The 23,659-nt window shown below is 42.6% G+C and overlaps 2 protein-coding genes across 6 annotated transcripts; both read left to right on the forward strand.

The window, feature by feature from the left end:
* Positions 1 to 175: 175 nt before the first annotated feature.
* On the forward strand, positions 176 to 3,166 carry MRPS17 (mitochondrial ribosomal protein S17). 5 transcript variants are annotated; one of them, XM_027725965.2, is made up of 4 exons: positions 213 to 270; positions 488 to 725; positions 1,528 to 1,674; positions 2,430 to 3,166. In XM_027725965.2, exons 3-4 carry the CDS (start codon positions 1,552 to 1,554, stop codon positions 2,718 to 2,720), a joined length of 414 nt encoding a protein of 137 aa, XP_027581766.1. In that variant the 5' UTR covers positions 213 to 270; positions 488 to 725; positions 1,528 to 1,551; the 3' UTR covers positions 2,721 to 3,166. The 5 variants fall into 5 exon arrangements, with proteins under 5 accessions (XP_027581767.1, XP_027581766.1, XP_027581768.1 ...); XM_027725967.2 differs by having other exon boundaries at positions 488 to 631; XM_027725968.2 differs by having other exon boundaries at positions 488 to 615.
* Positions 3,167 to 5,575: 2,409 nt separating this feature from the next.
* Positions 5,576 to 20,126, forward strand: NIPSNAP2 (nipsnap homolog 2). The gene is made up of 10 exons (XM_027725963.1): positions 5,576 to 5,692; positions 9,785 to 9,924; positions 10,004 to 10,049; positions 12,852 to 12,946; positions 14,902 to 14,972; positions 15,374 to 15,514; positions 15,936 to 15,967; positions 17,169 to 17,263; positions 18,085 to 18,168; positions 18,949 to 20,126. Exons 1-10 carry the CDS (start codon positions 5,607 to 5,609, stop codon positions 19,011 to 19,013), a joined length of 855 nt encoding a protein of 284 aa, XP_027581764.1. The 5' UTR covers positions 5,576 to 5,606; the 3' UTR covers positions 19,014 to 20,126.
* Positions 20,127 to 23,659: the final 3,533 nt, after the last annotated feature.

Below are 23,659 nucleotides of genomic sequence, written 5' to 3' on the forward strand. Positions count from 1 at the left end.
AGGGAGGCGGAGCCCCCACCTGCGCCTTTAAATACCCCGGGAGGCCCCACCCACCGCTGGCCCCGCCCTTCCCGCTGCTTGTCACGCCCCCGCCACTGGCCCCGCCTCCATGCCGCTGGCCACGCCTCCGTGCCGCTGGCCACGCCTCCGTGCCGCTGGCCACGCCTCAGTGCCGTTGGCCACGCCCCTTTGCCGCGCGGCGCTTCCGTGCCCGGCCCCGCCCGTTCCGGTCCGTCCCTGTCAGGCCCCCGAGGTGCGGCGGCGGCAGCGGTGAGAGGGGATGGGGAGCGGGAGTGCGATTTTGGGGGTTTCCTCGGCCTGGCATCCCTCGCCGGGTGCTCTCCGAGCCGCTCAGCTGAGCTCTGCTGCCTGCGAGGCCTCTTGGCCGTGCTGACGGAACAGGGCCTGTCGCGGAGCGCTGTGGGGCCTGGGGGCGGGGGGGCTGAAAGCTCACAGTCTGCTTGAATTTCCTCTTTTGTCCCGGTAGCTCCCGGTGCTCGGTGGGTGCTGCCCGTGCTGTACGTGCCTAACTGTGGTGTTTAGCCCTGGGGGACGGGAGAGCCCCGCACTAACTCCCCCCGCCAGCCCTGTGGACACACAGCGGAGTCAGGGGTGGTAAGAGCAGCCCCAGGTATCGCTGCTTGGTTTCACCTTGTGTGCCTCTGTACCCCTAAACTCTTCTTTGGATGTGTTACAACATCAAATAAAGCACCTTGCAAGCTGTGGTAAGAGGATCCACCTGTGGATGGAGAATTCACAGGTGGTGTTTGTGCTTAACAATATATATTTGAGTGGGAGAGGACAAGGTCACTGGTCTTTGTCAGTGTTAACGTTGGTTCAAGTCTTCCTGCGTTTACCTATTGATTTTTGCCTCTGACTCTTGCAAGAGTAGCACAGAAAGCTCTCCCTAATTAAAATAAGGTAGTGGAGTATAATTACTTGCAGGAAAGAACTACCTTGGAAGTGATTACATTTACTACAAGTCAGGCAGCTCTTTGATATGTCACTTCTAGCTTGGGAAGCTCATTACCTTTCTTAGGTTTCATCAGCTCAGCTAACAATGATACACACCAGCAGCAAATGACTCTGAACAAAAGCTCCAGGCTCCCTGTTTGGGTGCACTGTGGTCACACATGGACCTGATGAACAGGTTTGCAGCTGAAACAGGTGCTGGAGCGTGAGTTACATTAATAACTTCCACATTTCTGTCATGTGTGAGAACTGGTGTGATTCAAAGGAATTTTGTTGGCTTTGGGATAAGGTCTCATCCTTATGGTGTTATGTCCATTTTTATTGCTGTTCTGAAGTAACTTTCCCTGCTAATGACAACACGTTCATGTCCCTTATGTTATTGAACAAGGCTGAGGTGGTGCAATATGTGGAGTTTGGAACCGTTTATATCTACCCTTTTCCAACAAAGTTACCTAATTAGGCTGTCAATCTGAAATGGGAAAATTTTGGTGTTGATCAGGAACTGGTGATGGTTTTTATTTTGTTAAAATAGCCTCTCTGCTTGCTTGTTGCCAGGCACTGGATGACCATAACTAAACAATGTCTGTCCCACGTGGAGCTGTGCATGCAAAATGGATAGTAGGGAAAGTAATAGGAACCAAAATGCAGAAAACTGCCAAAGTGAGAGTGACAAGGCTTGTGCTGGATCCCTACTTACTGAAGGTAACAGCAGCTGGTTAACAGCTTGTGGGTTTTGTATTGTGTGGGGGAGTGTTCTGTTCATTTGACTCTTAGAATTTTTGATGACTCTGCAATGCAAACTCCTTTATAAACTTGCATGGTGATTTGGCTGTGGGGTTGACTGCAAAGGATGAAAAGCACTGTGTGGTGAGGACTTACAAATTATCTGCTAAATGTATTTCTTTGAAGTGCCTTGTTAGTGCAGTTCATTTGATCTCAGCTGAGAAGGTAAAGTTTTTGTTGTTTCACACTTAGGTTTAATTTTTCATGTTGATGTGGAGTATGCTTTGGAAACTTGACATTATGTTAGTCACTTTTACAGTAAGTTTTATAGCTGTTTTTCTGTATGCATAATTGTAACATTGCTTAGTGTTTGTATCTGTGCTGTGATGTGCTATGCAAATTTGTATTTATTTCTTGTCAATGCACTTCAAACAAGTATGTTAAAATAATATTTTCTCAATTTTTATATGGGGAATCTGTGGTACATGGAGGTGGAATAACTTGCCTTTGAGCAGAAGGTTAAGGATAGAGTCAGGATTGCATATGGATCTTGTGGAACCCATGTCAATATTTTATCCAGCAGAAGAACCTGTTAATTTATTTCTCAAAAGATTCTGAATTCTGCTGTACCAATAAGAACAAATATTAGATTTTTATGTGAAAGAAAATGAAGTGAGCAAGAAACTTTGAAATCTAATGCCAGGGTTTTTTTTTTTTTTTTTTTTCTTTTACAGTTCTTTAACAAAAGAAAAACCTATTTTGCCCACGATCCACTGCAGCAGTGTGTTGTTGGAGACATTGTTCTGCTGAAAGCTCTGCCTGAGCGAAGGAGCAAACACGTGAAACACGAACTGGCTGAAATTGTGTTCAAGGTTGGAAATGTCATAGATCCAATCACGGGGAAGCCCTGTGCAGGAACCAGATTCCTGGAAAATCTGTCAGATTCGGAAAACCTGACAGAGGCAGATACTACCTATCTAAGTGAAAAACTTCAGGAACTGAAAGTTTGTTCAACAGACAAATAGCGGGCGAAATATTTAAGCAGGGGGCTTCCAGTTTGTCTCTCTCTGTCAGGGGTGTTTGAGGCCCTGTTGTGGTATATTAAATGTTTCAGTGAAATCTGTAGTCAAAATAAATAGTAAATGTAGTTGCTTATGCAAAGAGATGGTACAGATTGATGAGCACTCCAGAGCTTTGAAAATATAGAGGAAATGCAAGTTTAGTGTTAACACTTCATTTTATTGCCTATAGTTTTGCCACAAGCAGTGACAGTTCCCAAAGCCAGCTGCCCTCCTGGAATGACTCTTGTGTATTGAGAAAAGAAAATACAACTGTATAATGTTTCATTTTGGTGGGAGGGCCATTATATTATTTGATTGTTCTGTGTTTCAGACAGTCTTTTGTGGTTTGTAGGATTACTGGAGATAATGCTATTAAAGCTTTTGAAAGGAAGTGTAGAATTTTAAAACCAGCTACATGCTTGTGTCCTCATTTCCACTTACAGTCACTCATCCCACACTGCAGTGCCTTCTGACTTCCAAAATCTCTAACAGAAACACAGCCCCTTGCTTTTCTAGTGGCAGTAAGGTGAGAATAAAACCTTTGGGCAGCTTAGAATGGTTGGCTTGGTAACTTGTCCAAAGGGAGTATTTAGTTCTGGGATAGCTGGCTCTCTTTGAACTGCCAGCAGGACAGAGAAGCTGGTGAGAACACCAAGCCAAAAAAGTAAAAGTAAAGATGGTTAGATTTAGTCCCATCAGAAAAGCTCATTAAAACAACACATTTTGGGGAGATACAGGTGCTGATTTGCTGCATGCTTAATATGGAGCTGGAAGGCCATAGCAGTTAATGATAAAAGACCACTTTATCCTGATACAGCTCTGGGGGTGTTGTGTCCTGCCTTCCAGGACAAACAGCAAGCTGAGAGCGTGCAGTTGTTGCAGCAGCCTTGTGTTCCTGACTTCTCCTTTGGATCTAAAGGAGCATCTGCCTCAAAACCCAGCAGTTGTAGGAGAGGAATGTGGGGTATCAAAGTTGTGAGAAAGTTTTTTGAAGTGTCTGCCTGTGTCATTGGCCTTTGTTTAAGATCAGAAGCAAAACAAGGTGTATCTGAACAGAGTTCTTCTGACCTAAAATAATTTAATTTCCTTAAAGAAACTGAGCCATCTTGCACTAGTAGCTACCAGTTATGTTCTCTTCCACTGTGTAAATCATTTGCCCTTTAGCTTCCTGCACCTGCACAAAATCAGTTTTGGCTACCCACAAACCACTAAAAAAGCCTGATTTTACTCAGCAAATTATTTGGGACAGGAAGAATGAGAAACTTAAAATTCCTTCAGTGTTCCAAACCAAAAAATTGCTGCTCTTTGGATGCTTGTCCTCACGTGCAGTCCTGTGTGTCAGGTCGGTGGGATGGGATGTGAAGACACCTTGATTTAAATATCCCTGTGTAAAATAATATGGCCATGTGAGTTTGAGGAGGTGCCTTAAGCAGATGGCTGTAGGTTATTCTTACTGATGTTTGTTGCAGAGGTTTAGGTTTATGTAAATTACTCAGTAACTGTAGCTGGTTGATGGAGGCCCTCAGCCAAGGGAAGGAAACCTGGGCTTTGACTCCTGTCCAAGTGAATGTAAAATGTGAAACTTTATCCAAGCAGAGATTGAGAGAAATCAGACTTGGGGCAGAACATGGCCCTGGGCTGTAGAAAATACATTGAAGTTGTGTCGGAGAAGGGAGTAAAGGAACTTGACCCTCAGTACATGGGATATGAGGGTTCTAATAACTAGACATAGTATTTATAAGAAATAGGAAAAGTTTCCTGCTTGGTTGTAGTTGCACTTACATGTAATTAGGAAAGTAAATACTTTTATTTCCTGCGATTTCTCTCGAGTAGCTGTGAAAATGCCACAGCTTTTTTTTCTAAGTCTTTTTTTCTAAGACTGATTCATCACAGAGGGTTATCGCTTTTCCAGTGTACAGGTGGGCTCTGGGAGGGTTGCTCAAGAACTCAACATGCTGTCAGTTCAAAATGTGACTAAAAACAAATAACATTTCAAACTGTTATTTAATAGAGTGATGGCAATTGTAGGTTAAACTGTTTTAAAGAGGCAGCACAACAACTGTACTTTAGTGATGTTAAAGCACATCTTAGATGTTATCTTTGGGATTACTCTCACAAGAGTGCTGATAGCAAAATCATAAAAAGGCAAGGGAAAGTGTGCGGTGATGTGATAAAAATGTTATATGTATTATGTGGAAAGATAAGGATTAGTCATTGACTTTTCTATGTTTATTGGCTGGTTGTTTTTAGAATTGTTCTTTAAGTATTAGTCTAGTTATCAGTTTATCCTTAATTTCAAGTTACTTAAAGATTGGATGCCATCACACACCACCCGTTCAACCAAATTATCCCTGACTGTGGCTGAACAGAGTGTGAAGAAAACCCTTCAACTGCACTGTGGGGAAAAATATAGCAGGAGAATGCGGGACAAGATTTTGCACGTGATTCAAAAAACGCCTGGGCTTGCTCTTAGTGGTTTTGAGGTGAGACGCTAAAGAGGGGTCACCCCCAAACCGGGACGAGGAGTAACCCCCAAACTGGGCTGGGGTCCCCTAAATACGGGGTTGGGAAATACCCCCCCCCAACTAGTCTGGATCCCCCCCTAAACAGGGGCCTGGGATTCCCCAAAACAGGAGGCTTGGGTCTCCCTCGAACCAGGATGGGACCCTCAAAGCTGGACTGTGCCCCCCAAACGACTCCGGATCCCCCTAAACCCGGGTGCGGGTCCCCCCAGAGCTGAGGGGCCGTGAGGGGGCCCCCCGCCGGGGCAGCCGCGCATGCGCACAGGCGGGTCCCCGCCAGGGGGCGTGGCCGCAGCCCCCGGCCCAGCAGGGAGGCGGCCTGAGCAAGATGGCGGCGCGAGTGCTGCTGCGGCGGAGCCTGGCGGGAGCGGCCGCCGTGCCGCGCCTGCCGCCCGGCGGCGGGCTGGCCCTCAGGTGAGCCCCGAGGGGGCGAGCGGGCGGGACGGGGCCGCCGCGGGAGGCTGGGCGGCGGAGCCGGGGCCGCCCGCGCCGAGCTTCCCCCCCCCGCCCGCGCCTCTCCCCTTCCCCGGCTGGAAATGGCGCCCCGGGCCTGGGGCGGGGAGTGCGGCTCGGCGGGGTGTCCCTCAAGGTCACGGGCCGCAAGGCCGGCCCCTTCCTTCCCTCTTCGGAGTCCGCCTGGGTGGGATGATGGCCGCGCCGCTGACCCGCCGGGGACGGGCTCAGGATGCACCGACACCCCTCTGCTGCACGGACACCTCACTCCTTCACGGACACCTCATCCATGCACCTCCCCTGCGCGGATCCCTCACCCCTGCACGGACACTTCAACCCGGCACTGACACCTCACCCGTGCACCGACCCCCCTGCCCTGCATGGACACCCCTCCCCTGCACGGACAGCTCAGCCCTGCGCTGCCACCCCACCCATGAACTGCCATCCCTCCCCTGCACCGACCCCTTTCCCCTGCTTGGACACTCCTGCCCTGCACACAGCAGGGAGCACAGGCACCCCACAATCCCGTGCCTCCGTGTTTCGGGGTGCTCAGCCGCCCTGCACTCGTGTATCCCTGGGGCTGAAGTGTCTGGGTGCTCCACACCCCTCCCAAGTTGGGTTGTGTAGCTGCTCCATATCCCAGCTCCTCTGAGCAACAGGGTGCACACCCAGCAGCATCTCCCGTCGGGATGCAGAGCTGCTGCACCCCTGCCCAACATCCACGTCTTCCCAGTGGTGGGGTGCAGGACTGTGCACCCCAACATCTTCCTGCCTTCGTGCACAGGCACACACACACCTTGCCTGTGTGTGTGCCCCCCTTGGGAGCCAGAGCACATGTATCCGTGCTTTCCTTGGGAGCTGGGATGTGTGTGCACCCCCCGGTGTCAGGGCACACACAGAGGCACATCCATCAGGTTTTGGGGTGCACAGATTTGCATGGCCACATCTGATGTGTGCAGGGTCAGGCACACACAGAGCTCTCGGGACACCTCTTGGGTGTAGGAAGCTCCCAGGATGTGCTCCCAGGATGTTGGAGACACAGAAGTGCCTGAGTTTCCAAGCTGGGATGGATCTACACATTTTTTCCTCCCTTTTCTTTGAGACAAGGAAAGCTGCTGCCACAAGCCTCAAAATGGGCAACAGCCCCTGTGCAAGACTAAAAGCATCCCTGGCAGCAGTTTAACACAGGAACAGGGAGGGCTGTAGGAATTATATGTTGTGAGGTTTTATGTGCATGTTTTGGGGTTATTTTAGTTTCAAATAAACTTTGTTCAGATCACAAATCAAAAACTGTCAAATGAAAGACAAGTTGTTTTTCTTTCTCTTCCAGGCAGACATGGGTTACTACAAAATGTAAATGCTTGACCCGATATCTCCCACCCAGGTTATATTTTGTGCTAAAGCAGAAGCTAAGGGGGATAGAAGTGTTTTCACTGACATTTTTAATCTAATCTAAGCAAACTGTTCAGTGTTATCCTTTTATGTTCACAGCCCAATCTTTGTAGCAAGAAAGCTAAGCTCATAGTTAATATTTGTAGGATAAGAACCTGCTACCAAAGTCAAGTTGATGCTCACAACTGACAGTCCAAAGACATGAATTCAGTCCCTTCTCTTCCAGAGCTAATTTTGGGTACATTCTGCCCACACAAGTGAAACAGTAATCAGGGCTTCTTGATTTGTGAGTATCTAGAATGACAGGGGTATTTTAGGGCTTCTCTGAGGATATTGATTAAAAATCAGGCCCTTGCATCTCAGGGTGGGTGCAGTGAATATCTGCTTTAATAAATTTAGCTCCTACCTTTATTCTAACTAAGGTGTATATTTAGGTGGATAGTTGTGATTTGTTAGTCAATGCTCATGAGGAACTTTACAGTTGCTGGGTAAAAGATTTTACATAAATGTAAAGTATTACTCATTTCATTGTATTGTAATGAACTATCCCTCCAGTTTTAGATGCAGTTTAACATTCAAATCATGAGATTCTCCTTATAGCAAAGGAATTTGGTTTTTGCTTCTTAGTGTTATCCCTGTAACTCCAGCTTACTCTTTCTGCAGATAAAGCTGGTTCACAGAAAAAGCACTGTGATTATTTCTCTCTTAAAGTTTGCTGCAATGATCCTCATAGAAGAGGATTATTAATTTGCTGATTTTCTTTAATAAAGGGGAGGAAATTATAATGGTTTACAGGTCTGAGCTGAAAACTGAGTGTTGCAGGACTGGGATTGAGTTCTGTCTCTGGTGTGCACTGAGCATTTAGTGCTTACTTTAAGGGAGCTTTTTAAAACAACTCGGATTTATTCAGTGGGTTTTACCCCCTGTCCTCTGGGACAGCTTGTGTTGCTGTGGCACTTGATGTGACAACACAACTGCAGTCACCTGTGCCTCGCCTGCTCCAGCTGAGATCAGAGATAGCTCCACTCCAGCAACAGCCTTATCGTGGAATGCCCTTCAAATGCCTGCACTCAGGAATAGCTGCTTGGCTTTCAGCACAGCCACATGTTTGTGTGTTTGCCCAGGGCCAGGGAAGGCACCGTTTTCAATAAATACACCAATAAGGTGTTTACAGACTCCTCCTTAACGCTGAAGGTCATCTCAGCTGCAGTTGTTCTTCTCTGGTGGTTGTTCCTCTGCTATGGAATGCTTTTCCTTTCCTCCATCCTGCTTCCATGGGGTGAACCAGTTCATTGTGTTATTTTCAGACACTGGGATTAAAAGGTTGATTGTTGTAAAACACTGCTAGTGTGAACTACTTTTGTGTGATGCAGACAGGCGTGTTCATATTTTTCCCAAAGGAAATTGAGATTTTTCTTCCCTATTTTTTTTTTTTCAATTTGAATGACTGTCACAAACTTTTGATATCTGGAAGACAGCTTTGGATCGAAGGTTGATAGCTATCTTCTGACTCTCCCAGTCAGTAATTAAGGGCGAGAACTTGACATCTGAGGCAGGAAAAGGTTTAAATTTTCAGCTTATAAATAAATGTATGTGGTATAAATACCACATTTTTAGTATGTCAGAGAAATATTTTAGTATTTCAGGAGAGGATTGAGTTGGAATTATTTTTCTCCACACTGGCAGGTGTAGGGCTATCAAAGAAAAGTAAATTGAAGGAAGTGATTTTATGAGATGGAAGAAAAGAACATTTGAGCCTGGGGTCCCCCTGTCAGACATTGTAGAGAATCAGTTAAATTTATCAGATTTCTTGTCCTTCTGCACAGTTTTTGGTGATTGAGGGCTCTTGAGCTGAAAAAGAGAAGAACAATTCCTTTAACACATCATTTCAAAAAATCACAGTTATCAGTTGTTTCGTGTGCTCTGCGATGTAAGGGGAGCTGATATTATTTTGAAAGAGTACTTGCTGAAAGTGAATAAGGATTAGATAAAAAAAGGACAGTGAAATTCTTCTGTTTCAAAGAAAGGGAAACGTGAATGCTGTGCAAAGAGCGTGGATGTGGTACCTCTACGTGGTGCAGCTGCCAGAATTTGGAACTGGAGTATTTGCAGGCTGTTTGTTTCCTGCCACTTGTTTTTTTTTTTTTTCTCCCAAATTAGACTTTCATGCTATTTTTTTTTTCTCCTGAAAGACATGCCATTTAACTTTTCCTTTTGTAGAGCTGTATTTAAGCAACACAGGAACATATGGCAGTTTGTTTCCTATTTACACCGTACACAGTTTTCCTTACGCATGTTTTTTGCTCTTTTTCACTCCTGTCTGTCTACATCATGACAGACCCAGCCCTGAGCTAAGAAAAGATTAAAAAGGAGATAAAGAGGGAGGAAAAGCAGCCATTCCCTGTCCTGTGCAGAGAGAATTAACATGGATAGTGTGTGGTTAACTTTAGCTGGTGAAATGGGTTGAGAGAGGGTAAATCTCAGTGGGGAATGAACAGCCTTTTCCTTGCTAGGAAAAAAAAACAAACAGTGGGAATTTTTAGTAATAGATACATGTAACTGTGTGTTATGGTACTGTTTGTATTAAACTTGGTTGTGCCTGTGTTCCCTTCGTGGTGGGAATTTCCTTGGTGCCAGTTAAAGCTCCTTGTTGCCCTGCAGGGGACTGGGATCCTCAGCTCACAGACCTCGCGAGGACAGTTGGTTAAAATCCCTCTTCGTCCGCAAAGTGGATCCGAGGAAAGATGCCCACTCCAACCTCTTGGCCAAAAGAGAGACCAGCAGTCTGTACAAAATACAGTGTGAGTGGTGGTTTTGTATTTAATGTTACCAGTTCTTTTATTCTGGTCCCCCATGTCTCACGTCCTGTTGTTGTTTCAGTTCACAATGTAAAACCAGAATGTCTAGAGGCCTACAACAAGCTTTGGTAAGTGTGTGTGTTATGTTTTCGTGTTTTAGACATGTTGATTTGATCACAAGCTGGTCTGAAAATTGGCTGATATTGTAGTTATTTAGAGGGGAGGTGGCAAAATTCTGCTTTTTTAGGATTTGGTATTAAAGAGATCATATTATTCTTGGAAAGAGATGGGAAAAGATCCTTTGCTCAGTTCACCCCTCCCTTCCCTCTTGGATGTGGTGTTTTCCTAAGCTGCAATTCAGGATGGTTCCTGTCGTGAGAGCCTGGGTGACATTTGTTGGAACAGCTCTTCCCCCTTCCCTTAATGGTCTTAAAATTACTGATCCTTGCAGCTGGAATGTTAGCATGTCCCACTGCAGCTGCCAGGTAGGAATGTCTTGAGGATGATTATTGTCTGCATGCAGGGAGGAAAGGGAGAGATCATCTATGAGTAAAACTACACACCACTATTAGAGTGAAGTACAATTTTGAGGAGATGTTAAAAACCACGGGGTTGATTTTCTCTCAGCTCATTTATCTCCCTTTCCACAAGTCCTGTTACTGAGATCTGCTCCTAAAGAATTACACAAACCCTTGGATAGAGTATTTACACTGGGGTGGTTTCTTCCAAAGGGAGGGTTAGTGTTACAGGTTTTCCGAAAAGTTACAGCTTTATAAACATATTAATTAATCACATTTTTAACTTAGTACTTTAAGGATGAAACTGCAGAAATATTAGTCCTCTTCTGCCTACACAATCACCCCTCTGGAGCCAGAGCAGCTGCCTTTAAAGAACTGGATGTTTAAATTGGGAATTGTAGTGAGCCTCACGCTCAGCAGTGCTTTCACACTGACAGTGGCCAACTTGTCAGTTAAATAAAACACTCCCAGCATAATGATACCCCACTGCAACCAATTTTTTAATTGTGTTGGTGAGCACCAGCTGGGCTGGAGGGAGGGGAAGAAGTTCCCAACTCCCAGTTCGTGTCCCCCACTGTTCCTGGTTGGTTGCACAGCCGTGAGTGGCTCATCCAGCACCTTCATCTGTTCAGCTTTGAAATGGGGCTGGATAACCCAGAGCTGTTTTCCTTTCTGTAAAAACACAGAAATCCACTAGAATAACGTTCATTCAAGGTATTTTTAGCTTTTTTTGTTTGTTGTTTAACATAAATACACAGGGAAGGACAATTAGCATTCAACCAGCTTTCTGTTTAAAAGCTTAATATAAACATCTCCAATTATGCAAGACAGGGAACCACTTCTCTGCATTATTTCATGAGCTGCCTAAATGTTGAGTGAAAGCAGAGGTTTCTATTTGCAAGGAAAGAGACAATAGCAAAGAAAGAAACTGCTGACAGCATGTAGATGAAATATGTGTGATTTATTCTTTCCAAAGCAAATTTTAAGTATTTCGGGGAAGGAGAAAACTTGAAAGGAGTAATAAACAAAGCTAGACCTCTCTGAACTTCCCTCCTTCCTCTCCCTAAATAAAAGATGAACAGGTTAATTCTGTATCAAATCAGAATAAGGATTAGTCATCGTGTGCTAATAAAAAAACAATGTGATGAGGACAATTACAAGAGCACTTTGTGAATCACTGTGGTTAAGGACCCTTTCTGAAGAATTAGGGACAGTTATCTCTGAAAAGGAAAAAGATAGTGTTCCTAAGGTATTCTGTGGGCATTTTTTTCCTATAATTTGCAACAGTATACTGTAGGGTTATGTAATAATTTGTCATTCCTGTTTAAAACTGCCTTTCTAGGATCTCATGCTGCTCTGAAAAAATGAACTGATGGTCAAACATCCTTGAAAATGTCCTTGGAGAGTCATTTTATCATATTATTTACACTGTGTAGTGAGAAATCTAGAAGTACAAATTGGTAATGAGATTTGCTCAAGGTTGTCTGCAAAGTCAGTGGCAGAATCAAGAGGAAAACTCACATCTAATGACTCCCAGCCCCAGACCAGCCTACTTTTTATTATTTGATACTGTGCAGAGACTCATTGCTTATGAGCCAAACTGAGTAAGAAGGGTAATTATTCAGGGAAAAATATAAAAGGCAAAGTTCAACCAGACTAATTGACTTACTCATCAAAGCACAGTGCAGTGAAGGCTGTCTTGGCCAAGTCAGCAATCAGTAAAACTTAATTTCCTTATGCTAATGTAGGCCACTTCTGAAGTTTGAAAAAATGTTAGAAATACTGAAAATAGTCAAAACAGAAATTTTGTGTTGGAGGTATTTTTAAGGCAGTTTCACTGTATGCTTTGGTGGGTAAGTTGCCTCAAACTAAGACCACTTTCTGAAATGGTAGAAACCAATAAGTGTGTGAGTACCAGTCATCATTTTGTCTATCAAAATACTCATTTCTATTCATTCAGCCCAGCAATTAATAGCATTGTAACTGCTACAGAAGACTGTGCTTTCCTAATTTTGTTTATTCTCCCTCCCTTGAAAAAGAAAAGCTTTTCCTCAAGCAAGTCACCCGTGTAGTTAGGCTGCATTTTCTGTGAGGGAGACACCCTGATATTTGTTCTCCTAATGTGTTGTTTAACCTTTTAGGTGATAGACATAATTTATTGCATCGAAAGAATCCTCCCATGCTTTGTATTTGTCCTGCAGTCTAATGGTAACACAGACCTTAATTTTTCACACTGCTGTAGCAACCCTTTCCCCCCCTGTGTAGCAGATTTCGGTATTTCAGCTTTCCCCTCTGAAAAGTAGAGCTTGTGAATTTTCCTAGCATAAATGCTGTGTGGTGATTTGTTATACATATCAACTGTGGCCTCCCTGAAGGCAATGCAACCTAGTGTCTGTATTCCTTGTTTTCAAGTCAAGAGGTGCTGCCAAAGATTCATGAAGAAAAACACTACCCATGTGCACTGGTGGGGACTTGGAACACGTGGTACGGAGAGCAAGATCAGGCTGGTAGGAGATAGAAGTACAACAGAATGTAAAACCATGCAAGTGAAACGTGTGCTTGGCAGGTTTCTTCTCTTTAAATCATCTCTGTTGACAGTAAAACCTGTGGCAATGTGTTCAGCAAGGGGGTGGTGCATCAGTTACTGGCCGTGTTAACATTTGCAGTGCTTGCTTTTGTCGTGCTGAGTTTGACAGTAAAGCTTTAATCCCTAAAATTTGTCCTGTTGTTAATACACTTTCATGTTTTCCAGGTGGTAGATTAACAGTTTTTTAAAGAAATGCTTGTAAAATGTGGTCCTTTTCGTGGGCACAGATCGTGTTCCTGAATATTTAGGGTAAAGGCAAAGGCTTGCAGAGCCAGAGTTTATTTATCCCTCGTTGGCCAGTATAAAGGCTTTACTCAGGCTCTCATGCTGTAATTGCTGTATGATAATGAAATGCAAATCATTCAAACCATCTGAAAGAAATCACTGCATTGTAAACTTAACAATAAACTCGGGCTTTACTGGGGAAAATTAAAAGTATTTCTGTTCATGTTCATACAAGGGTACTGCCTAACTATGCAGATTGAAAACATTGGAACTAGAAATGACTGAAGAGCTGCTACAGAGGTAACTCCAAAAAGTCTAGTGCAGAGAGAAAACCTGAAAAATGTCCTAAACTCTGGGAAACTGAAGGAATGGGAAGCCACAAATACAAATACACAGAGGTTCTGTAGCTCTGTGGTTAGAGCCACACCAGGATCAGTGTCAGTGCTTTGTAATTGAAAAATATTCTTGTGCACACGCTAATTTTCCCTGCACTCACAGCATATTGCAATATTGACACTGAAAAAAATGCAAAGAAATAACAGCAGAGAAATAACAGCAGATAAACCAAACAGTGTCCAAGAGACAGTTCTGGAAGTTGAAATTGGGGAATTGGGGAACGGAGACAATTGAATTGGGAATTTCTCAGTGGCTGCTTTTGTAACATATTAACACAGACTGTATCTGTAATTGCATCCACAGCCTGCCCTGGCAGTGTTATTGCAGCAGTTCTAGCAGTGTAATAAAGCAGATTATGGGGTGTGACTTGTTCAGTACCTGTGCCCAGGCTGTGTTAGTGTTAGGTGGATCTATCAAATTTGCCCTGGGGGTGAGGCAGCAGGAGCACTGGGTGAATCTGCTGTCACAGGGAAGAGCCTCACATTAGTCTCATGTGCTCTCCTGGAAAAGGCACAGAACTGCTTTAGAGGAGAGAAAATAGCTTTTGTGGTTCTGCGAGGTGAAATTATTGCCTTGCTCTGTTAAGTGCTTGTAAATAAATCTTTTTGTGATTTGTTAAAGGGATTTATTCTGATTTATTAAAGACAGGATGCTTTGAAAAAAAAACTCAGTGTAGATGCACATTCTGGAATTGTTTTTATGGGGAAAATCCTAGCAAATGTAACAGTTCTAGTATGTTCATATATCTTCTGCTTTTATTAATGTTTATCTCAAAAATAACATTTGCATAATTTTTCATGTCCTACAGAAAGTGTGTTGCTTTTGTGCTGGAGTAATTTACTGAACTGAAAAGTCTGCCCCTCTACTGCTCTTAGATGAAATTGGTATAAAGCACGTTTTTGGAATTAAGTCATCCTCTTAAATTGAATCTTAGTTTCAATAACAGTCATGTCAAGTCATCACATCTTACTAGCATGGCAACAAAAAGTCCTTTCAGAAATTTCCCTGTTATCTTCAGAGTAAATTGCAAAATTTTTGAAGAGAACCCTTTTCAAAAAGCAGATGATTCCATTATTCTTAAAATATCCCAATGTGTAGTACTTTCATTAATGAAAATTTGTTTTTAAACCTGCTACCTGATTCCTGTTTTTGTGTAATTCTGTAGTGCAAAGAGCATTTTGTACTGTGATTTTTCCACGAGGTTTAGCACTGGTCTGTGACATCCCTGAAAAAGGTTCCTTTTCTCTGTTTCAGTTCATTTGTGGAGGTATGAAGGAGGTTATCCAGCTCTCAATGAGGTCATGAGTAAACTTCGTCAAAATAAGGTAAAAAGCATTGATTTTGTTACAATGGATTATTTTACTCAGAACAAAGGACAGAACAAAAAAACCTGCAGGTTTGGATACCAACTTTTACTTCAGTGTCTCATAATTTCCTGTGCAAGTTCAGAAACCTCTTTGGAAAAGGATTTTTTTTCATATTCAGAAATACTGAGGTTTAGCACCCGAATGCTTTATGGAACACATTTATTGCTGTATCAGCACGGTCCTTGGAATTTTCAGCTGTGTCAGGGGAATTCAAATGCCTTTACAACTGAAAGGATTTCTCCTAAAACCCCGTGACAGCATTAAAAAAAAAAAAAAATCTGCACTGCCATCTGCTGTACTGCTTTTTGTTGTTGAAGAACAACCCCCAGTCTGACAGGGATCTCCTGATTGTTTTTTAGGAATTCATAGAATTCCGCAAAGAACGAGGTAACATGCTCCTCTCACGCAAGAACCAATTACTGCTGGAGTTCAGTTTCTGGAATGAACCTGTTCCCAGAGATGGGCCTAATATTTATGAATTGAGATCCTATCAGCTCAGAGTAAGTTTAAATTTTTTATTATTATTATTTTTTTTAAGCTCCGTGCTGTCGTAAAAATGCTCGAAGGGTGTTTGTAAGATGCAGATGGAAAACGGAGCTTGTCTTAAAAATCTGGATCTTATCAAAGCTGGAATCTGAGTCATTGTTGCTCTCCAAGTGTGGAGTCCAAAGTGAAGGCAGGTTCCAACAAGATACTGATGTCTGCAGGGCTGAAAACCCTGTGGTTTGTTTGGATACTTCAGGCAGATGACTAAGAGGTAATACAGTCAGTAAACAGAGTAATTATAGATTATTCTAACGTGCTTATCACTGGAAGGAAGTGATTTTGTTAATACAGAGTGTTTTCCATACATAAATGTTGTGAAAGCTGTCCTGACTTTTCTTTAAAGTGCAGTTTTAACTTTCTGTTTTGTTTTCACAGCCTGGAACAATGATTGAGTGGGGGAATTACTGGTGAGTGTTGCCTTAGCACTTGAATTCTCCTGTTTGAGAGAGGCATGTTTAAAATCCATGGACTGGAGGTGGCAGGATGGTACCAAAGCCAATCCCCCAGTTAATGACCTGCTGCTCTACTTGCACGACTTGTAAAGCAGTCCTTCAACCCTTAATTTATCCTTTGAGGAAAGAAAGAGGAATTTTGTACACAAACAACACTGTGGGCTCTGTGGTTTGGCTTTCCTTCACAGAACCCTTTTAGTTTGCTGCAGGATAGCAGAAACCATTGATTTTCAGCAGAAAGCACTTCTTGGGGAAGTGTGGCAGTTAACTGGGAAATTAAGTTCATCTTTCACAAGACCTCTTTTCGGTTTAAATGGGCTAAATCTTGGCTCTTTGAATCTTTAAAAGTCAAGTTGTTTCTTGAAAAGCTACATTTCCATTTTAATAGATAGGTTAAAAGCTTCTGAGATATTTTTCTGTTGATTATATGCTTCTGATTTTGTCTTACTTAAAACCAGTGTAAGTTTCTTTCCATTTGCATTCACTGTCCTTGCAATTCTAGTGGTTGATAGTTAAACAATTTGGACTATTTTCAGTTATTTTGACACACCTTTCAGATGTGTCATGGTCATTGATATAATTTTTTCAATTACAGTAATTTGAACAAACTGAATTTAGAATATAAAATGCATGTATCCATACTGGTAGCCAGTCTGTTTTATAAGATGCAACAGATTTATAATTAAGAGAAATATTGATCTTATTTATACAACACTTATTTGTACAGAGGTCTGTGTGAGTAAAAAAGTTGTATTCCACCCTGTGGAAATTCCAGTCTGTGGAAAACGAATGGCAAAAATTATATGATTGAAAGTCAAGGATTTAGCTTTAGAACAACCTGGTATAAAAAGACCACTTTACACTGCTCCAGCAATTATCTTTATACTGAATCTGCTGTTGAAAAATGATTAATGCACAGCTGAGTGAAACTGCAGACCTCCAATTTTAATGCATTCTAACAAGATACGTGGATATATCTTCACTACTTAGTGCTAAAAATCAGTGCATTGCAGACTTTTTATTATTTTTAATTGCTGAATTATACTGCAAATGCTGTTTAACATTTCAGCTTCCTTTCAACTGTGTTTTCCTCTCACTTATCCCTTCTTTCCTCCCCAGCCCTGCTGGTTCTAATGCCTGCTTTGCTCCTCTCCAGGGCTCGTGCGATTCGCTTCCGACAGGACAATAATGAAGCAGTTGGAGGATTTTTCTCACAAATTGGACAGCTGTATATGGTTCATCACCTTTGGGGTAAATTCTTGTGCTTTGTGCTTTTTTTTTCCTCACTGAGTCAGCCCCTCACAGACTGGGGACTTTGCCCAGGAGACAAAGTTTCTACAAAAGGCAAAGGAGTATCTCAGAAAGGGTTATTTTGTTTCGTACACTGTTGATCTTCTTAATTTTTGTGTAGGTAACTTGAGTCTTTAACAAGCAAGGAAAAGTGAACATTTCCTGTTTTGTTCTGTTTCCATCAACAGTTTCTCGTGTCCCTTTCTTATTAGGAACCACCTATTTGCTCTCGGTACCATAACCATGACACACCACGTCCTGCCATCCCCATTCATGCTGAAATCAGGTTTTTACAGTTTCATTTCAAGCATCCCATATCCCACACCTGCAAAAAGGAAAGTGGAGCATTTATTTACATTCCTGCATCGAGATGTCTTGGCTTTCTCTGTGCATTAATCTCCACAAATACCCAGTTGTTTTCTCACATTAGGATTGCTTCAACTCGGAGAAACTCAGTCTAATATTGATGTTAGAAAATATGCAGATTTCACATCTGACAATTCAGAATATTATATTCCAGCATTATAAATCTGACACCACTGATGTAGAACTGTACTCTTGCATTATTTGTCTTACCTGTGTCCGAGACATTCTCTCTCTTCCCCAGTTCCTTCTGTTTGCCTTGGTTTGGGAGCTTTTCCTTTTCATGGAGAGCAACAGACTTTTCCTTCCCAGTGTTTGCAGCCTCCTAATTATTCCCCAGCATACTTTTTAAGGGAGCTGTTCTTGTGCAGAAGGAAAAGGAGTTACTTCTAAGCTTTGTGCTTGTTTTCCCTCCCCAGCCTACAAAGATCTTCAAACCAGAGAAGATATAAGGAATGCTGCGTGGCATAAACCTGGCTGGGATGAACTAGTCTATTACACAGGTAACCTATTAACTTCACTGGAATGCTGGGGGCAGACTTTGGTGTGTGCCATCATTTCTGTTCCTCAGCACATCCCACAACAGCAAAAAGTTTTGCATCTCAGTGGGGAGAGTGTGTGTGTGTCTGTGAGTTAGTTTTTCTGCTCTAAAAGAAAGGAGGGACGTTGCCTTAAACTGTAAAGTGAATTTTGCTGTTGATTTTACAAACTTGGAAAAGTGCTAAAAAATCACTACATTAATAGTAAACTTTTATACGAGCACTCCTCTAGGACAGATTCATGTAAATGCTTGTGCCCAAAAATTTAGGGAGCCAACAGTGAAATTTATATTTATATTAAATTATTACCTCTAATATTTCATGAAATACGAGAGCTTTGTTAAATGCATTCCTTGGGAAAGGGAATTTAGACTTTGGAACCAGAAGCCAGGAGATCTTTGAGATCAAAGAAAGCTTTCATAACAAAACTCACGAAAGCACGCCAAGCATGTCAGGTTTGGGTTCCATGGAGTGCATTTCAAAGGAAGTATACCAGAAAAATGTAAGATAACTTCCACTGTGGTGAAAAGGAACAGAAATATTTGTCTTCAAAGGAGCAGAGAGATTGTATTAAAATCACTTGTTCTCAAAGCTGTTGTGCTTCAGTTACAGGGATGTTGGTGCTACTGATGACTTGGCAGGGGGAGTAGTTTGAAGACAGTAAAAGCTGTTCAAACTGAGTGTGCTCATGGTCTCTGTTAGTGAAATTAAACCCTGTCTCCTTTTTTTTTTTTTTTCCCCCAGTGCCCCTTATTCAGGAAATGGAATCCAGAATCATGATCCCGTTGAAGATTTCTCCACTTCAATAAAGTCACTGATTTACTTGTGCCTACATAGATAAAGTGACAAGTATTTGTCTTAATTTATGGTATACACTGTATATCATAGTATGAAATATAAAAGTACTGTACTGAGCTTATAAAAAAGACCTCTTTTCTTCAGAACCCATGACCTTTTGCTCTTAGGATTGTACCAGGGGGGAGAAAATACACAGGACTGTAATTAAAAGGTCGGTTAGTTGAAAACAAGCCCAAAGACAGGAGTTCTTTGTGAGACAGCTCCCCAGGTGAGGTGTGGCCTCCAGTATTTAATATCTCCTGCTACACAGGCACTGCCCAGTGTTCAGTAACAGCAGCAGAACGGAGGATTGCCATTGCTGTGGCCTTTTTGTAGCATTTTAATGACTGCAGGTTTTAAAACAAACGTGGGAGTTGTGAAATCAGAAGCTCTGAAGCCCTCGGGGAGCTCGGAACTACACCTGGCTGTTGGAGCAGGCCTGAAATCAGTCAGTAGCTCTGGATTTACATACAGGCAGTCATTAATTGGGGATAATACTGTGTCAGGTGATGGCTTATGGACAGAGAATAGGGAATTCTGGTTGGCAAGGACTCTGAAACCTGTCGAAACTCGTCACACAAAGTGAATTCTGTGAAGTGTGGCCCACGGTTTTCAAAGAAATGCTGCCAAGGTGTGGCTGTCTGAACACTCTGCAGGGAATCGATCCAGTTCAATACATTTCTCTCTACAAATAGCTCAGAAATCTGGGAAAAGGGGTTTAATTTAATAAGCAATTGTGACTTCAGACATATGCTTGGTGGGGTGTTTCACTCCCTGTCCAGTAGGTACTCCTGAATTGGTGTGTGAGACTGGCGCATGTCGAGTCGATGGAATTGGCATTTCGGTGTCCCATGATGTCCAGTTCTGTTTTGGTTTCACTTTAGTCTAGAATGTATCAACACTTTTGGTGTCTGCAATGATGTGAACATCCTGTCAGTGAAAATAATATTCTCTCTTTCAAGTGGCTACAAGAATCAGTGTAACATAACTGAATGTACAAATCAGTAACTGAATGTCCAGTTTGTACATTTCAACGAGTTTTCAGGAAGAACATATCAGTCAATAAAATCCTTTTAATTTTCACATTTTGCTGGCACCTTATATGTATTGCACCACCTGTGTTTTCTCTCCTCTTGCAGTGTTTATTGTGGAAAATTCGAATAATTGCACAGAATATTTCAGCCCAGCTAATATCATTTCTCAGGGACAGGGACAGCATTTCCCAGTATTCTGCTCTCCTTCTCCAAAGTGGATTTACAATCTCTCCACCACCTCCCATTTTGCTGAGTGTTCTAGAGGTCGTAAGTGCTGTGGTGATAAATACAAGATACTTTTCCTTTTGATTTTTCTCCACAAATTGTGCTGCATTTTTCATGTCTGGTTTCTTCTTTTCTGCTCCCATGAAATACGCTGCACTTGTGCCTTTGCTTGAATTCCATCTTGAACAAAGTCATTATTTGATCTGGTTCTTATCTGTTTTCATGTTTTCCTCCTGTTGTCAACTGATTATGGGATTTTACTGAGTAAAATGCTGCATTACATCAGCTTAAAGTTCTCAGCTTGGCTTGCTCAGTGGGCCAAGGAAATCATTTGAGCTGATCCTCCTTGTAACCCAGCCCCAAGCAGGACTGTCGTCTGGGGCTGTCATTGTTCCAGACTTTTGGGGCTACTGTTTAGCTACAAAGAGACAAAGGATGACAATATCAGCTTCCAGTCCTTATTATTTCTCCCAGTATCCTCCTATATTTCTTGTTCCTAGAGAATTATCCTTGTAACTAACCCCTCATAACCAGCAATCTCAGAGACAAACGGCAAAAAGCATTTTTGGAGCTACAGGATTTTGTGGGTTCTGATGCAATCCCTGTTTCCCACCTGCAACCAGGAGCACTAGGAATTAAATTCTGTCTGGCAGAGGATTCTGTCATGTTCAAGGATCATGAAGTTTTGCATGAGTAAGAAATCAGAGGAATAACTGGATGTTCTGTGGGGTGACATCACACAGCACAGGTCTCATACCCACCCCCCAGGATCTGAATTCCCACTAGTGGTGCTGGGATGTGTAATGAATGTGCCTCCTGTTCTGAGCTTCATGCTCATGCTCTGGCTGCCATCAGAGACAGATTAATTCCTGTTATTTTACTTACAGATAACTATGTAAACTCACTGAACATGATGCAATAGATAAATAAGTAGTTCCAATCTCTTCTTGGCTTTTTTTTTGCCTGAACCTTTCCTGAGGTTGGCTTTTCCCTATTGTGTGAACACTGTTGTGATTTTCCCTCTTAATTCAAAGCCCAGTCTGCCTTTTTCCTTTGATGAGCAATACTTCAACATTTCTTAGAGCAAAACTGGTAGAGTTCAGAACTGAAGTCACTCTCCAGTGGTTGGAAGGTGGGGAACAATGCCTGGAAGGGTCTCTGGTAATTATCAGCTCTTCACTGTAATGAAGACACAATTAAAACTCCAATTTAGTTGTCCTGTGCCCTTCTTAGCGAAGACTGAAAGCTGTTTTTTTTTAGAAGGCTCCTCATGCAAATTGAATATATAATTTTAAGCAATTCTGCCTCGCTGAATAATCACATTAGAAAGCTTTCCATAAAGACTTGTACCTCCCCATGCTCGTGGTCAGGAGACCAGCTATTACTTGCCTGACATGAGCTGCTCTCCAGACTTTGCCCTGCTGGGGTGGGATATGTTCAGGCAAATCAGTAGCTTGGCTGTAACGTTGGAACTTCCCTCTCACTGCTTTATTCCCTCCTGGGTTTTTTCCACTATTTCACAGACAAAAGAGCTCAGCCACTCACTGAGCTCAGTAATCCTCCTGGTACCTCCTGGGCTAGAGGTCAGGCTTGATGTTTGCCCAGTGGAAGGGGGGTGGTATTTTCTTCCAAACCAGTCTGACCTAAAGAGCTGTTGTGAAATCCCTGGCACGGCACCGTGTTTCCATAGCGCTCCGACTGGCAGAGGATCCTGCTGGGAATGTTAACATCCCTGTGGCACAGAGCCCCTGCATGGCTTCTGACTGGGGCATTAGGGAAATTACACTGACTTGAGCCATGTCCCAGTGTTTGCAGGGTCGGGGCCTGTACCTCGAGCTGATCAGCTCCATGTTAGATTTATTTTTTTAGTGGCCTTTTAGTTCAGCAGAAAAACTGCAGCAAGCAAACATTTCTGCTTCATAACTGTAGGTTTGCAGAGGGGCACAATGGGAGCAGAAGGACTTTGTGCTTGCTCTGCTCGTGCAGTCTTAACTAAACAAAAGCAGGATTGTGCAGGAGCTGCCCTTGGAGCTGGCTGAGACTTTTCTCAGGAAGAATTTAAAAGAGCCCATCTTTAATACTCCCAGAAGTTCTGGGGAGCACTGCCAGCCATTGTCTGCCTTGGCTTTTGTGAAGTTTTCTAAACTCTGTGTGCAGATACTCAGTGTGGCTGTTACATGTCTGCCTTCTCTAAAAAGCCATCAGAAGTTTGTTTCTGGGTTTGTTTTCTTTTAACCCTTCTACTTCTCTAGTATTTAAATGCTGTTGTAGCTTCAAGCAATTATTGCCTCAGTTTTTTTCCAAAAATATTCGATGGCATCACTGAGAGCTGCCATCCCTCACTCTGGGGCTTTGTTAACTCCTCTTTCCCCAAAATCCTTCCCAGTGATGTCAGAGAATGGACAAAACCAGAATTTGTTTTAATTGTTGGTGATGCTTTAACAACTGGACAGGAGCTGTCTCATGGCACCTTGATTTAAGTTAAGGGAATCTAGTGTTAATTGTGAAAACCTGATTATTATTAGACAATGTGACCTTTTGAAATGTGGGGACATCACCTCTTCCTATTCCATCTAGAAATCTGTGGTGGGATGAAAGAGAATTGGCACACTCAGAATAATCTTCAGTCTCTAGAAAAATACTAGGACTCTTTGCAAGCACCCAGAAGGTAAAAGCCTGCAGAGAGTTGTTTTTCGATACAAATCACATTAGTTCACATTAGTAAAGCTTTTCACATTATCACAGGTGATATTCTTACAAGACAGGGAAATAAAAGTCCCATGATGTGCCAGCAAAGCTGGTTAAAAAGACACACTCAGAAGAGCTGTCAGGAACTGCTGACAAAAAGGCAGCATTTACTAAGAATGTTCTCTTGGATCAGACACTGCAGCCACAAAGGAGGCATCCTTAGGAAACTAGGATTCCTTAGTGAAGCTCAGAGAAGTGCTCAGAACAGGTCAGACTTATCTCTAGAGCAGCTTAGGGGTGGTTAATCCACGTTTGAGGCAGAGGAAGAGACTGAAGTTTCACAGAATTTTCTTAATCAGTAGACCATTTGTTTTTTAAAGGTTGATGAATTAGCTTCCATCCAGTTATAGGCTGATGGGGGTGGGTTGTTAAATAAATAAAACAGTTAAGTAAACAGTGTGGCCATTTTACAGAATCACCATTTTGGAGTTTAGTTTGGAGTGTTTTAATGAAGTTTGGGAACCACTGTATCACTTGCCTTAAAATAAATTTCTTGGAGAGGGATGAATATTGCATCTGTCTCAGCTTTGCATGCAACTCATGTCTTTCAGAGAGGCTGAGCAACAGTGAAGTGACAGTTCTCCCTCAGGTTCTACTGTAGCCATATTTTA

The sequence above is a fragment of the Pipra filicauda genome, unplaced genomic scaffold (genome assembly GCF_003945595.2).
Source record: "Pipra filicauda isolate LSUMZ 115617 unplaced genomic scaffold, ASM394559v2 scaffold71_size5581439_pilon, whole genome shotgun sequence".
NCBI classification, from domain to species: Eukaryota; Metazoa; Chordata; class Aves; order Passeriformes; family Pipridae; genus Pipra; species Pipra filicauda.